Here is a 16,094-nt window from a genome sequence, read left to right on the forward strand (position 1 = left end):
TTTTTTAAAAATAGGTAACATTTTACAATAAGGTTTTTATTTGTTAACATTAGTTAATGTATTATCTAACATGAACTAACAATGTGCAATACATTACTGTAATTATTAATCTTTGTTAACGTTAAAAATACAGCTGTTTGTTGGTTGTTTACTTCACAGTGCATTTAATAATGTTAACAAATACAACATTTGATTTTAATAACGTATTAGTAAATGTTGAAATTAACATTAACAAATATTAATAAATGCTGAAGAAGAGCAATTCATTATTAGTTAATCAATGTTAACTAATGCAGTTAAATAATGTTAACGCAACCTTATTGTAAAGTATTACCAACAAATATCTTCTGATTTAAGACCGAACAAGATCAGGGTCAAATCGTCATTCCCTTAATACTTAATGTGGAGATCACATATACCACTATAGTCAATTTCTTTTGAGGTCTGGAATTAATGATTCTGATACATCAAATACATTCTGATACATCAAATACATTTAAACAGTCACTGGTCACCACCTACTGGCAGAACAGTGTAACAACATTAGTTTCAACATTCATTTAGCTACTTATTTTAATTGCTGAAATCAGTGTATATTCAGACTATAAATTGTTATTGCAATACTTGCATTATTATTGAATGTTTGCAACACAGATGTAGCAATAGTATGTTGTTGAAAACACTTTGTGAAGCTGTTTAAAACATATAGCTTACATGACCACTGCTTTCAGCAGCAATGCAAAAGCAGGTTTAAATATTCTGGTATGATTGTAATTTCAAAAGGTTTAATAGACATAACCGAATCGTTGTCATTTAGGAATAAGATCGCGTTCTTTTGCTTAATCGTGCATACACAAGAGCTTAGGTATTTTTGTATGTCATGTTTTATACCAGACCTCAAAAGAAATTGACTATAGTGGTATATGTGATCTCCACATTAAGTATTAAGGGAATGACGATTTGACCCTGATCTTGTTCGGTCTTAAATCAGAAGATGTTTGTTGGTAATACTTTACAATAAGGTTGCGTTAACATTATTTAACTGCATTAGTTAACATTAACTAATAATGAATTGCTCTTCTTCAGCATTTATTAATATTTGTTAATGTTAATTTCAACATTTACTAGTACGTTATTAAAATCAAATGTTGTATTTGTTAACATTATTAAATGCACTGTGAAGTAAACAACCAACAAACAGCTGTATTTTTAACGTTAACAAAGATTAATAATTACAGTAATGTATATTGCACATTGTTAGTTCATGTTAGATAATACATTAACTAATGTTAACAAATAAAAACCTTATTGTAAAATGTTACCTATTTTTTAAAAAAAAATTTCAACACAAAACGTATGACCACAATAACTTTAAGAAACATTTTTTGTTTGTTTGTTTGTTTAGATAAATAGGGGTTTGACCTGTAATGTGATGCAGTTAGACTAGGTTACATTTGATAAATATTATTAAATTGTGAATAAATAAAATACATATCTTTGTCGAAAGAATTCCAGGCGCAGTTCACTCTCAGCCAATAAGATTCCATGTAGCATTTTCATGGATCAGTCGTCTCTTCTGATTGGTTTATAACTTTTGACAGCGTTTAATCCAAAAGCAAATTAATTTCTGCAAGAGCACGGAGAGATTCGTGAGCGCACATGTGCAGTTTGAGCGCGCAGGACACGTTTGAGCACGCAGGAAACAGTTTGAGCGATATCTGAGCGAGAGGAGAGGCAGTTCATAAGAGAGCACTGTATATTTGAGCGCGCGCGTCCAGATTTGCGCGAGAGCGGACAGATTTGCGCTCGCGCATTACATTGATATGCTCTCGCGTCACAATAATGTGCTTTCGACAAATGACAGTAAAATAACGCCATATATAGATAACTAGCTCGTTAGCGATTCAAAAAATATATATTTTAAACTTTACCAATATCAATATGCTAGCTTGATAGTGAGTACTAAAATACATCTTGTTTGTTTATCTTCATAATTTTAAAGTTATTTTTATTACATGTGATTCTGACATGATGTCACTACATGCACTGTGCTCCTTCCTCTCCGCTCGTCTCAGGTAAATAATGCGTCTTCCAGCTCAGTGGTCGGAGTCACACGTTCATGCGTTTTGGGGCGTGGCTTTGGAAGGAGCCCAGAAGGGAGGGGGTGGAGTGAATGGAAATAATGAGCTGTCTTTAAAACAGTCGTGAGAGGTCTACAGACACTCAATTTTTATACTTTCTTTTTCAGAGTACTTACATTTTAATTATGTATTGATATATAAATAAAGTTTAAACAAATTTTGAAAAAAAGTTTTTTATACATTTTTTTGCCTACCCTGCCTTTAAATATGGGAGCCGAAATAAAAACGGACACGCCACGCAGCTGAGACGCTCACGCAGCCAGTGTGTCGCCGGCCTTAATCAAGGGGGAATGAGAATCGTTTCGCGGGGGATCCCAGGTGTGCAAAAAAAAAACAAAAAAAAAACGAATATTCGAATGTCAAATTTTCAAATCGAATACCAACCCACCGAACGAATATTTGAATATTCGGGTCCGTTCCATATTTATTTATTTTTAAATCTAACGAAAAAAAAAAAAAAAAGCCTTCTGAAAAGTAGCTTGTGCCATAGCCTGCCTTCAGTCAAGAATGAAGATAAACGCGTTGCTCTCATTGAACATCTTTTATTGTTTCACGTGCTCATTTTTTCACAAATGTCAACATTTTCCTTGACTGGGATTAGCGTACAATTGCGTGACAGTAATGGACAGCTTGACAGCCTCACAAATATGAAGCCTAAAATATCGCTATCGCCCCCTGGTGGCTTGCTGCAGTACAGGTAATATGTAAAAAATTACATAAATTTGGAATCAAAATTAGTATATCAAATAATAACATATTAGGATACAATTCGAATTTTATTTTATATTACGAGTATCTGGCCCTTACAGTGTCTGCAGAGAAAAATTCTGGCCCTTGGACAAATATAGTTGATGACCCCTGACATATATGATTAGTTCTGGTTTAATAATTATGTGGAAAACTATCAGTTCGTCCACCGAAACGGAAAATTATCCACAGATTATCACGACAGAAATGTTATTCTCAGGCCGGGAGACTAACTTTCTATCATAGCCTCCAAATATAGAGCAAGGATATTAGAATCAGAATGTTAAAGTGACTCGGTTGTTGCTAAAATGAGCAAGTGAACAAAAAGCATGAATATAATGAGTTTAATATACGAAACGGGTAATACACAGGTTATACGGCTAAATGGACACAAGTAAATACAAATACATACACAGTAGAAGAAAAGGCAGAAACGAAAGAGATGATCAAAGCAGGTCAAATTGCAACAGTTCACCTTTAAGAGCCAGCAAGGAAACTCAGTATTTAAAATCGTAAAAACGTTATACTTGCATAGGTTAGTCAGGGTGCTTGGAGTTTCGGAGCGCTCGGTTTGATAGTTGCTTCTTCTTCCGGAGGTTGTTTCGGCGAAGTTTCAAACGAAGGTTTAACTGTTGTAATATGACCGGAAAATAAAGAAGAGAGTCCGTCTTGACTGCAGGAACTCGTGCAGAAAACTTGTGCCACCAAAAGACGCGTGTCATGGTGTTTTAAAGACAACAGACCAGAACGCCTTCTTGATAACGTCCTCCAATGCTAGCGTTGCAATTTGGCGGGTTTCCACATTCCTTTGTCCTGTCTCCCGAATAAATGTATGGTATGTTGAATCAGTGCATTTTCTTCATAGTGTTATTAAACATTGAACGATGCATTTGACAGAAATATAACGTACATCAGTGAATAGCTCGGATTCACAGCTTTACGGAGAAATCAAACTCGACAGGTGTCTCTCGTCATATAAAGAAGATACCCTTTACACTCTATTACTACAGTTTCACATGAAAACTAACCTACTACAGTCAATTCTACAATTCTACACTAGTAACACATACATGCAGCGAGCACTACAATGGCAGATACATTCATATTTGTAGGTATAATGTTTGTGCATACAGTCTCTATGTAGGGGAGCCGTGTGTGTGTGTGTGTCTGTGGGTGTGTGCGTGTATTTTCCTTTTATGACCGTAAACACAGTTTATGGTGGGACCTGCTCATCCTTGAGACTGTGCAGACCCTACACCGACATCTGTGCCATCCGACCTCGCTACCGTCCAACGAGATCCGCACGGGGACCTCACTGGCCGAAAGGGGGAAACTGTAGGGTCTGCACAGTCTCAAGGATGAGCAGGTCCCACCATAAACTGTGTTTAAGCCTCAATTCACCTGCTTTGATCATCTCTTTCGTTTCTGCCTTTTCTTCTACTTTGTATGTATTTATATTTACTTGTGTCCATTTAGCCGTATAACCTGTGTATTACCAGTTTCGTATATAAAACTCATTATATCCATGCTTTTTGTTCACTTGCTCATTTTAGCAACAACCGAGTCACTTTAACGTTCTGATTCTAATATCCTTGCTCTATATTTGGAGGCTATGATAGAAAGTTAGTCTCCCAGCCCGAGAATAACATTTCTGTCGTGATAATCTGTGGATAATTTTCCGTTTCGGTGGACGAACTGATAGTTTTCCACATAATTATTAAACCAGAACTAATCATATATGTGATTGATTATAATTCGTTGTAGTTAATTCACCATATATGTTTAATTCCCCGTTGGGTCGATATATGAACGTCATAAAGCTTTCTGAATTATGATATTCATATTTCATCCATAAATTGATTAATAACTGTACATCGCTACATTGCTCCATCTGCTATTTTTCGCTGTTGTTGTTCTTGCTTGCTTACCTAGTCTGATGATTCGGCTGTACACATCCAAACGTTAATACTGGCTGCCCTTGTCTAATGCCTTTCATAATGTTGGGAACATGGGCTGGCATATGCAAATATTGGGGGCGTACATATTAATGATCCTGACTGTTGCGTAACAGTCTGTGTTATGTTGAGATTCGCCTGTTCTTCGGAGGTCTTTTAAACAAATGAGATTTATATAAGAAGGAGGAAACAATGGTGTTTGAAACTCACTGTATGTCATTTCCATGTACTGAACTCTTGTTATTTAACTATGCCAAGATAAATTCAATTTTTCATTCGAGGGCACCTTTAATGTTCATTATCATGTTATTTTATATATGCATCTGCTTACATGCGCTATTGCTTATTTCTGCTTCTTCTTCCCCTGTGTTTTGATCTGGAGATTCTGTACTTGTTCAGATGATGCGTAATAGCGCCCCCTACGGTATAACAGTAAAAGCACAGAAAGTCCGAAAATTCCATTTATGGCATGGGAAGCATTAAAAATTACAAACCCTGATTCCAAAAAAGTTGGGACACTGTACAAATTGTGAATAAAAAAGGAATGCAATAATTTACAAATCTCATAAACTTATATTTTATTCACAATAGAATATAGATAACATATCAAATGTTGAAAGTGAGACATTTTGAAATGTCATGCCAAATATTGGCTCATTTTGGATTTCATGAGAGCTACACATTCCAAAAAAGTTGGGACAGGTAGTAATAAGAGGCCGGAAAAGTTAAATGTACATATAAGGAACAGCTGGAGGACCAATTTGCTATTTGCAACTTATTAGGTCAATTGGCAACATGACTGGGTATAAAAAGAGCCTCTCAGAATGGCAGTGTTTCTTAGAAGTCAAGATGGGCAGAGGATCACCAATTCCCCCAATGCTGCGGCGAAAAAAATGGTGGAGCAATATCAGAAAGGAGTTTCTCAGAGAAAAATTGCAAAGAGTTTGAAGTTATCATCATCTACAGTGCATAATATCATCCAAAGATTAAGAGAATCTGGAACAATCTCTGTGCGTAAGGGTCAAGGCCGGAAAACCATACTGGATGCCTGTGATATTCGGGCCCTTTAGACGGCACTGCATCACATACAGGAATGCTACTGTAATGGAAATCACAACATGGGCTCAGGAATACTTCCAGAAAACATTGTCGGTGAACACAATCCACCGTGCCATTCGCCGTTGCTGGCTAAAACTCTATAAGTCAAAAAAGAAGCCATATCTAAACATGATCCTAGAAGCGCAGGCGTTTTCTCTGGGCCAAGGCTCATTTAAAATGGACTGTGGCAAAGTGGAAAACTGTTCTGTGGTCAGACAAATCAAAATTTGAAGTTCTTTTTGGAAAACTGGGACGCCATGTCATCCGGACTAAAGAGGACAAGGACAACCCAAGTTGCTATCAGCGCTCAGTTCAGAAGCCTGCATCTCTGATGGTATGGGGTTGCATGAGTGCGTGTGGCATGGGCAGCTTACACATCTGGAAAGGCACCATCAATGCTGAAAGGTACATCCAAGTTCTATAACAACATATGCTCCCATCCAGACGTCATCTCTTTCAGGGAAGACCTTGCATTTTCCAACATGACAATGCCAGACCACATACTGCATCAATTACAACATCATGGCTGCGTAGAAGAAGGATCCGGGTACTGAAATGGCCAGCCTTCAGTCCAGATCTTTCACCCATAGAAAACATTTGGCGCATCATAAAGAGGAAGATGCGACAAGGAAGACCTAAGACAGTTGAGCAACTAGAAGCCTGTACAAGAATGGGACAACATTCCTATTCCTAAACTTGAGCAACTTGTCTCCTCAGTCCCAGACGTTTGCAGGATTGTTATAAAAAGAAGAGTTGATGCCACGCAGTGGTAAACATGGCCTTATCCCAACTTTTTTGAGATGTGTTGATGCCATGAAATTTAAAATCAACTTATTTTTCCCTTAAAATGATACATTTTCTCAGTTTAAACATTTGATATGTCATCTATGTTGTATTCTGAATAAAATATTGAAATTTGAAACTTCCACATCATTGCATTCTGTTTTTATTCACAATTTGTACAGTGTCCCAACTTTTCTGGAATCGGGTTTGTACATCAGAAGTGGAACGGAGGTCAAAAACATACATTTAAACACAAACTGACCAGCAACCGCAACTTTCAGTCGCCATGTTTCTTTTTCTAGCTCAACTGTCACTGAATGAAACACAGGATTGTGGGATATCAAAGGCATCGATCAGATGAAGGTATCTCAGGAGACAGTAAGTGATGCTAACATTGGATTCGGATGTGCCTTGATGCCTTCCTAACGTGGAATGCGTCCTCCAAAGGCAACATTTTAAAGTTTTCGGATGCAGCTATTGGCTTTTCACATCATTATCATCACGTTTTGAGTAATTTTTTTTCACAATTACTGTTTGTTTTTGATCTGTTTTCTCAGGGTTATTTTTTTTGTACCTCACTTAATACATCTGAGATTATTTGACCAATGACAGGTCTTCTAATCAGGATAACTGAACTCTTGCTAATTTGGTTCTTCAAATTAATTTGCAGATTGGATTAAAATATCTGGATTAAATTGTCTGAGATTACTGCACATTCTTGTGTTTCCTGTTGAGGGCAGATGTATCAATACTCGAAACCACGATCATCAATGCAGCGATTGGCTGCCGTCAAGACAGCAACGTAGTGAAAAAAGACACCTGATGAAAAACTTGACAATTTCTGGACCTTCATAAAGAAACAGCCAAGCAACCAAAATGACATAAAAGTTATAATATAGATAAATGAAATGGACACTGTTAATGTGCACATGATCCCAAATGATTTATATTCACAAGTTCTAGTATTTGTAGCCTAGAGGTTTTACAGTTTTATTTAAATAATTTGTAAATAATAAGCGCTGTAGTTCTGAGTTCAGGTGTAGTTCAACACAAATCTGGGAAAGGCTATCATTTCCACTTAGCTTCAAATGATGAAAATGGCGCATGTATTTTAAAAAGAAATAGGAGCATAATAATCTTTTCAAACTATTTAGTATGTTATGTAAATTTGTGTTTGTAGGAACACCACACTTTCATTTCAATAAAAATGAAAAGGAAGAAGGAGGAACTAGTATGGCATGCTTTTTCTTAGCGTCCTCTGGGCTGGATAAACTTACTCAATTCTTACTCATTTTAAATTCCCCAAGGCATAAACTGTGACAGAAATCAAATTAAAACCCAGGAGGAAGTGGGTGAGGCTGACAGGTTCATAGATTGTAATCAGAACAAAAATGCGTTCAGGGAACATTTCCTGAAAAATTGCAATATAAATATGACTAAAAACCAAGAGCTCTTCAGATTTCAACTGAAGACATCTGAAGATCAGGAGACTTCTTTTCTTAACATACCCAAGACACGCATAGATCCCATGAGGTGAGACATGACTTTAAAATCATACAAACAGATTTTTTTTTGAGCTGTTTATACACTTCTTTAAATGATTTAGCTTTTTTTATTATTAATTAAATGTCTTATTGGTGTTCAAATAGAGAAATGCACGTTTCATTTGTTCAAGGCTTTGTATTACATGCTAATTTTGAACTAATATAATGAATAGGGTTTGTTCACCCAAAAGTGAAAAATCATTTAGCTACTCACACTCATGTCGTTCCAAATTTGTAAGACTTTTGTTCATCTTCCAAACAAAAAAGAAGATATTTTAAATTAAATCTGAGAGGTTTCTGTCCCTCCATTGACTGTCCACACAACTATCACTTTGTTGCTTTAAAAAGTTCATAAACAGATTGTAAAATGAATCCATACGAATTTAGCGTTTAGTCCAAATTTTCTGAAGAGAAAACAGATCATATGTAATTTTGTAATTACGTGTATAGATAGCGCAACTCTATCCAGACTGTATAAGCCTCGCTCCTCACTTCTGTTCTGCAGCTGCTGAACACTACTGGAATTTCATCTCAGGATTGCAAAGATTGTGCATAATTTTAATTGCATGATCCGCACTTATAATGCAGGTAATAATAATAATAATTTTACACCTTTCTTTCAGGTATTTCAAAACACAGTGAGCTGTGTGTAAAGGTTTGAAACACAAACAGGGACAAATGTCTTCTGACAGAACTCATGGGCAGTGTCCATCGCCTTCTCCCTCAAGTAAGTGCTTATTTTGAATAATTACTTCAAAACAACTAAAAATGTATATAGTATGAGTGTGTGTAATATGAATGTAATCTGGATGTACTACTTTCTCCATGTTGTTACTGTCATGAAGGGACCCGCATCAGTTGTGTCGTTTCACAGCCATTCACAAATTCTGTCCTGTCTCATGAGATAGTAAAGTGTCCATCATAGAGTATCTTTATCTCTTACCAATAAAAAAAGCATAACATCTAAACTTGGATCACGTGAGGCACCACAATAATAAAATGTAGAAAATATTTGTTAAATTCTTTTTTATCTTGTCTTATATTAACGTTGTTTTATTTTTGTTATGTGCTTTTGTAAAGTCATACTTTTGTTATAATAGAAATATTGTTTTAAACTTTTTTCAGTGTTTACTATTAAAAGTGTAATAGTGTTTTAGTGAACTGTATTAAAGGTGCCGTAGAACGTCTTTTTAAAAGATGTAAAATAAGTCAGAGCTCGCGCTTGCCTTAAACAGCATAAACAAAGTTCACACAGCTAATATAACCCTCAAAATGGACCTTTACAAAGTGTTCGTCATGCAGCATGTCTAATCGTGTAAGTATGGTATTTATTTGGATGTTTACATTTCATTCTGAATGAGTTTGATAGTGCTCCGTGGCTAAAGCTAACATTACACACTATTGGAGAGATTTATAAAGAATGAAGTTGTGTTTATGAATTATACAGACTGCAAGTGTTTAAAAATGAAAATAACGACAGTCTTGTCTCCGTGAATGCAGTAAGAAACGATGGTAACTTTAACCACATTTAACAGTACATTAGCAACATGCTAACGAAACATTTCGAAAGACAATTTACAAATATCACTAAAAATATCATGTTATCATGGATCATATCAGTTATTATTGCTCCATCTGCCATTTTTCGCTATTGTTCTTGCTTGCTTACCTAGTCTGATGATTCAGCTGTGCACAGATACAGACGTCCTGCCCTTGTCTAATGCCTTGAACATGGGCTGACATATGCAAATATTGGGGGCGTACATATTAATGATCCCGACAGTTACGTAACAGTCGTTGTTATGTTGAGATTTGCCTGTTCTTCTGAGGTCTTTTAAACAAATGAGATTTATATAAGAAGGAGGAAACAATGGAGTTTGAGACTCACTGTATGTCATTTCCATGTACTGAACTCTTGTTATTCAACTATGCCGAGGTAAATTCAATTTTTGATTCTAGGGCACCTTTAAAACCAGACCAAAAATCCTAATAATCAAACTAAATCATAATAATAATTATTAATGTAGCCTAATAATATAAGGAACCCACAACAATTTAAATGCAAAATTTCAGTGATATTTTGACCACTCAAATAGGAAATGTCCCCGTTTTCCAATTTAAAAATGGTTACCTTAACATAAACTAGTTGCGTTTTTTCACTGCGTGGTACTACTCGGCTCGCTTTACTTTCGGTTTGCTTTTCCATTGGAGTTAGCACTGCTTTAAAGTGGGTGGGATTGGATGTTTCAGTTGCACCGCCTCTACAGCCATGGATCTGCTCCTCGAGTTGCGTGTGACAGTTGTTTCGCGTCGTTTTGCAAACAAATGATACTGCGGTGGCTGTCACTGACTATTTAAATCTAGCAAGTTTGGTGTCTCGTGTTTCATATCCAATGACAAAGTCTGGTAGTGACGATTCTCTCCGACCAGTCAGTGATCTGCAGTGTTTACACATCACATTTAGTATCGGTAACCTTAGAACCTCAATTGAGGTGGTACTATTTATACTTCACTTTCCACGCCCGGACGCATCATGCGCGCAGTCACGTCCACGCGTCTTTCAAAATATACTACACCACGGATGCGCGCGGATGACCGCGTCCAACCAAGCGGCAACCTCCCCCTTTCTCTCGTGAAGCCAATACGGAAGTAACTTAAACTGCGATTCATCGACTGGCCGCTAGGGACAGGCTCCAAAAGAGAGCAGAATCTCATAGAGTCCCATGTTAAATTGGCCAAGTTTATAGCAGAAAAAAACATGTTTACAAGTTGGTTCAAATTGTGGTTTTGGTTTATACTGCTATTTTTGCCCTTCATGACAACTCTGAGGGGGGTGAATTTTTTTATAACGTATCCGTTTAAATTATATTAAGCCTTAAAGTTCTGCATAATTAAGGGCGTGGTCACTTGAGTGACAGGTAGATTGAGCTGCTGTCTGTGAGCCGTCATGTTACCTCAGCTGCCGCTGAATTTGGCATCTCAGCCGTTATTGTGCTTTTTTTCTCGATTATTTTATACAATTATAAAATATGGCTTGCTGCATAATATTCGAGACTGATGTGTGTCTGTGTAGATGTGCATGCATAGGGAAGAGACACAGAACACACGTTGTTGGATCGTGGCATTGGCTGAAAGTTTTGATTGTGAGATTTACTACAATGACAATACCAGGAGGATATCAAAATCCGACAGCATTGCTTGGATATTATAACTAAAACTGCTGCACTATTTTGAAAAAAATATACTTTGGACACAGGCTCATTTGTTTGTTAGATACGATCGTATACAGTTTTACAACATAAAGGCTGCTCAGATTGCATCCTTTCTTGAAGAACGATGACAGTGAGCAGATCATTCAGAAGAAATGTGACATGTTTATTTGTTTTGCAATGGACACTCATATTTTACCCAAGTGCCACAGATTGGATTCATCTCGCGATCTCTATTTCATTATAAAGGTATGAAGTCCCATTTGATTTTCCATGTTGTTATTTGCACACCCAACACTACTGGTGTTGGAGCATCTATATCTTAAAGAAACACCGTAGATTGACAGTAAACCTTTAGAACGTTCTGATGATAAAACTTATCTTCATTAATATTTTAGATCGTATCTAAGATAGATATATAGCTCCTTTGCTGCTAACATGGTCACGTCAAGCTAGGCGGGCGTGGTTTCAGCAACCAATCATATCAGCTCAAACCACCTCCCCGCCTCTTTGCCCATTTTCAGTTATCCGGGAGTGACGTGCGGTGACGCGCAGCTAAGATGGCCGCGGCCTCATTTAGGCGTCAAAACTGCTGTTCAGAACTCTATGGGTGACGTCACGGACGCTACGTCCATATTTTTTTACAGTCTATGCGTCCAACACATGTGCAGTACAGCTTTTTTTCTATGCTCTACCAGACATCGGAGGGCAGCACTGAGTCCTGTCATCAACGTGACATTCACTGGGCATGATCGGAGAAGAAAAGAAGTGCATCCTTTCCCATATTTCACTTATCCCTCTCCATGAATTTGCCACCCTAAACACGTCTTTGTACTCTTTCAAACATGAATTGTACATATTACTTTCTAATCTCTTTGCACAAACACTCGTCAAGTTCGCTGTCCATTGTCATGTTTTTCTCTTTTTTTCAAGCGTGTTGCTTTTATACCGGTCTTTTCACACTCTTCTTCGATGGCTGAACACTGTGCTCAGTATTGTGCGTACTGCCACCTAGTGGACTCTTCTATACTGCTTGCGCTGTTGCACGCGGACTGTCCGCCCGGTCTCGAAATTTGGCCTGCACGTGGCCAGGGTGTGCGGCCGGCCGCGAGCCCTCCGCATGACGAAAATTACGTCATGCAGACGGTGCACGAACGCGGACGGCCGAAGTATACCCGTGGCTTTACCGTTCCATACCGAGTGGTCCCATGCAGTGGAAAACGCCAAAAAGTGAGCCATACCGAACCATACCATGCAGTGAAAAAGCGCCATAGGACTGCAATGCAGAGGTCTTCACGGGTCCAAAAATTCATACCCGAACCTGAAGAGACCCGTACTGTGCTACCGACCGACCTGGCCCGACTTTTATTTTGAAAGTTGGACCCGAACCCGTGCACAACCGAGAGATGCCATAGATGTACTACCCGGAACCAATGCGGACCCGAACCCGACCGGGAAGACACAGGTCCGTCTGGACCACAATAAACAAGTTGCGAAAATAAAATGTTTCATCTTACCTAATGTTAGTAGGCTAGCTTTCTCCCTTGTACATGACTGTGATGCCCTTGCCAAGAAAGTTCATCCGTTATTCCTCTCTTGCCAATTTAAATGCTTAATCCACTCATTATTCCAGCTTTAATAATGAGTTAGCTGGAGCAACCTGAAACATAAGCTTTTAATTGTCATAGAAAACATTCGTGTGATAGTTAACCTCAGATTTAGTTAATGATTTGAAATATGTTATTTAAATGTGAGTGTGCAAGGCTGCAAGTAGTTTTTTGAGATTTTAAGTTTGTTAGCATTACTGTTGCACACAATAGGAATAGGAAAACTCGATGATCACCGTTCACTTACATTAACTCCGCCCGCTCTGTTTCTGATGGCTGGGGTTGCTCGTGTTTTTTTTTTTTTTTTTTTGCAAGTTACAAAACACGCTCAGCGCTGACTGACTCTCACGGCCAGGTGATCTCTGAATCAGATCAGCTCGGGTATACACACACTGTTAAACAGACCCGGGAACCGAAGTAATAGATTGACCCGGCTGACCATTTAAAATATAGACCCGAACCCGTACGGGTCCCGGGTCCTCGGGTCTCGGGTCCTCTTTGTAGACCTCTACTGCAATGTTTGTGGAATGAGCTTTACAAAGTGGTAAAAAGAGTGTGAGCTACTCTGATAGCTGCTGATTGCTAGCTATGTTTCTATACACCTATTTTTTGTGCCATGATGGACATAAATAAAAAAAATAAAAAAAATTAAAATTAAAAATTTATGCGACACGAAAACATTCACATAAACTACAATTGAAACACTTTTAATTCAATTAAATTCACATTTATTTGTATAGTGCTTTTCACAATACATATCGTTTCAAAGCAGCTTTACAGAGAATTCATGTCAACATTACAATTTAGAGAATGCAGTTAGCAATTCAATTACAATCACTGTTAGCAATGTAATTGAAGTTAGAAGCAATGAGCTCCTGGAAAAAGGAATTACATATTAACAAGTTAGGATAGATTTGGGAACTTTTACCGAATAAATTCCCCAATGCGCATCAAAAAAGACATGTGACTTTGCCATGGCATGGCATAACTGGACCAACCAGCAGACCTATCTTGTTGCACAGCATCTGAAATGCTGTTTTGGTCATTCTGACTGTAATGCCTGAGCAAAGTCTGTCGATAAAGTGGTTCAGTATGATTCCCTCTCAGAAGCATCTCACGATGGCGTTGCATGAACATGTGACAGCGTTTACTGGGTTTTGTCTGCCAACTCTGATGCGCAAGTAATTTATTATATTCAAAAAATATTATATATAGTGGCTTTACTGCAGCAACTTCCATTTTTCTTAGTGATATTTAGTGCCAGTTTAACAGGAAGTGACGATTTTGTTCTCTTCGACTCGCTGGATGGAAACGGTGTCAATAACAGAAACAAGTCTGAGTTCAATAACACTCATACACAAGAGTGAGCATATTTTAAGAATTTTTTTTTTATTATTTCAATGATGATATAAGTTTCCATTCCTTTAAATGTTGCAGGTGCAGAAGCCTCCAAAGCAGCATCTGCAAATGCAGCAGCAGGAGAAGGCATGGCAAGTCTACAATCACCACTGCTAGCAAATATATGGAAACAATCACCATTAAAATTAACAGTAATAATGGCACTGACAGTTGCAGCAGCTGAAATAATAATAGATATGGCAGGACCAGCAGTTTTTAACAGAGTTGTAGGACCAGTAGCAGGAGCAGCAACAGGAGCAGGACTATGCATTTTAAGATCACTAAGGGAAGCAGGGGTGAGAGAAGAAGCATCAATAGTGGGAGCAGCAGCAGCAGCTGGAGGCGTAGCAGGAACAGTAGCAGCAGATATATTGCAAGTATTATCAGGATCACAATCACAAAGAGGATCAACAATAATTGGAACAATGGCAGGAGCGGAAATAATAGCAGTATCAGGACTACATATGCAACTGTTAATAGATACAGTAAAGCGGGTAATTGCTCTAGTAGAAAGAGAAATATCAGCAATACAATGGGGTACAAAAGTAACAAAACTAGCATCGCTCACAGCAACAATAATAGCAGCTGTGTTGAAAATGTCACAGTCAGCAGCATTAGCTATAGCAGCAGGAGCGGCAGCAGCATCAGATGTAGTGGCAGGAGCATCAGCAGAAGGATCAACAGCATCAGGTGTAGCAGCAACAGTAATTAGAGTATCAAAATCAGCAATAGCAGCTGTGTTGAAGATGTCACAGTCAGCAGCATTAGCTATAGCAGCAGGAGCGGCAGCAGCATCAGATGTAGTGGCAGGAGCAGAAGCATCAGGTGTAGCAGCAGAAGGATCAACAGCATCAGGTGTAGCAGCAACAGTAATCGGAGCATCAAAATCAGCAGAAGCAGCTGTGTTTAAAGTGTTACAGTCAGCAGCATTGGGTGCAGCAGCAGCAAGAGCAGCAGCAGAATCAGATGTAGCGGCAGGAGCAGAAGCATCAGGTGTAGCAGCAGAAGGATCAACAGCATCAGGTGTAGCAGCAACAGTAATCGGATTATCAAAATCAGGAATAGCAGCTGTATTGAAAATGTCACAGAGAGCAGCATCAAGTATAGCAGCAGCAACAGGATCAGGTGTAGCCGCAGCAGCAGGAACAGTGGAAGGACATGTGGCAGGATCGGGAATTAATGGATCACAACAAGAAGGACAATCAGATACACAAGCACCAGTGATGGTAAGAGTGCAGATTTTACCCTAATTACTATTATTAAATATGGCATTTACAAATCATCTTTAAAATGATTTAATTCTAAAATAAATCCAGAGTCTTTAAGTTGTAGTTTGTGTGACATTTCAAATTGGCATTCATGTAGCTTGCACAAAGACAAATATGGTATCGTTTTTAAAAACTTGCACTTTGAAACCTGTTTTCAAATGTCATTAAAATAATAACAGACAAATCAATCAATCATCCACAAAAACCCTTCCAAGTGTCACTCAAAACTCACACATGCAGTTTATTGCTTGCTTGTGTAAAAGGAGAAACATTTAGCAGTATTCTGCATTTAAACAGTCTTTAATGTATGATTGAAGGATTGTGGGAAATGGCTGGAGTCAACT

At 38.0% G+C, this 16,094-nt stretch overlaps 1 protein-coding gene across 3 annotated transcripts in view; it reads left to right on the plus strand.

The window, feature by feature from the left end:
• Nucleotides 1-8,046: 8,046 nt before the first annotated feature.
• The window catches only part of LOC125274257 (protein P54-like), a 55,949-nt gene continuing 47,901 nt past the window's right edge, over nucleotides 8,047-16,094 (plus strand). For 2 of the 3 annotated variants that reach the window (XM_048200491.1, XM_048200476.1), the window contains exons 1-3: nucleotides 8,047-8,257; nucleotides 8,892-8,995; nucleotides 14,522-15,708. In XM_048200491.1, the coding sequence (XP_048056448.1) occupies nucleotides 8,947-8,995; nucleotides 14,522-15,708 (1,236 nt within the window). In that variant the 5' untranslated portion in view covers nucleotides 8,047-8,257; nucleotides 8,892-8,946. Of the gene's footprint in view, nucleotides 8,258-8,891; nucleotides 8,996-12,474; nucleotides 12,943-14,521; nucleotides 15,709-16,094 lie in introns of those variants that run through there. The other variant, XM_048200483.1, reaches the window with a different exon arrangement.

This window comes from Megalobrama amblycephala, linkage group LG1 (genome assembly GCF_018812025.1).
Source record: "Megalobrama amblycephala isolate DHTTF-2021 linkage group LG1, ASM1881202v1, whole genome shotgun sequence".
NCBI classification, from domain to species: Eukaryota; Metazoa; Chordata; class Actinopteri; order Cypriniformes; family Xenocyprididae; genus Megalobrama; species Megalobrama amblycephala.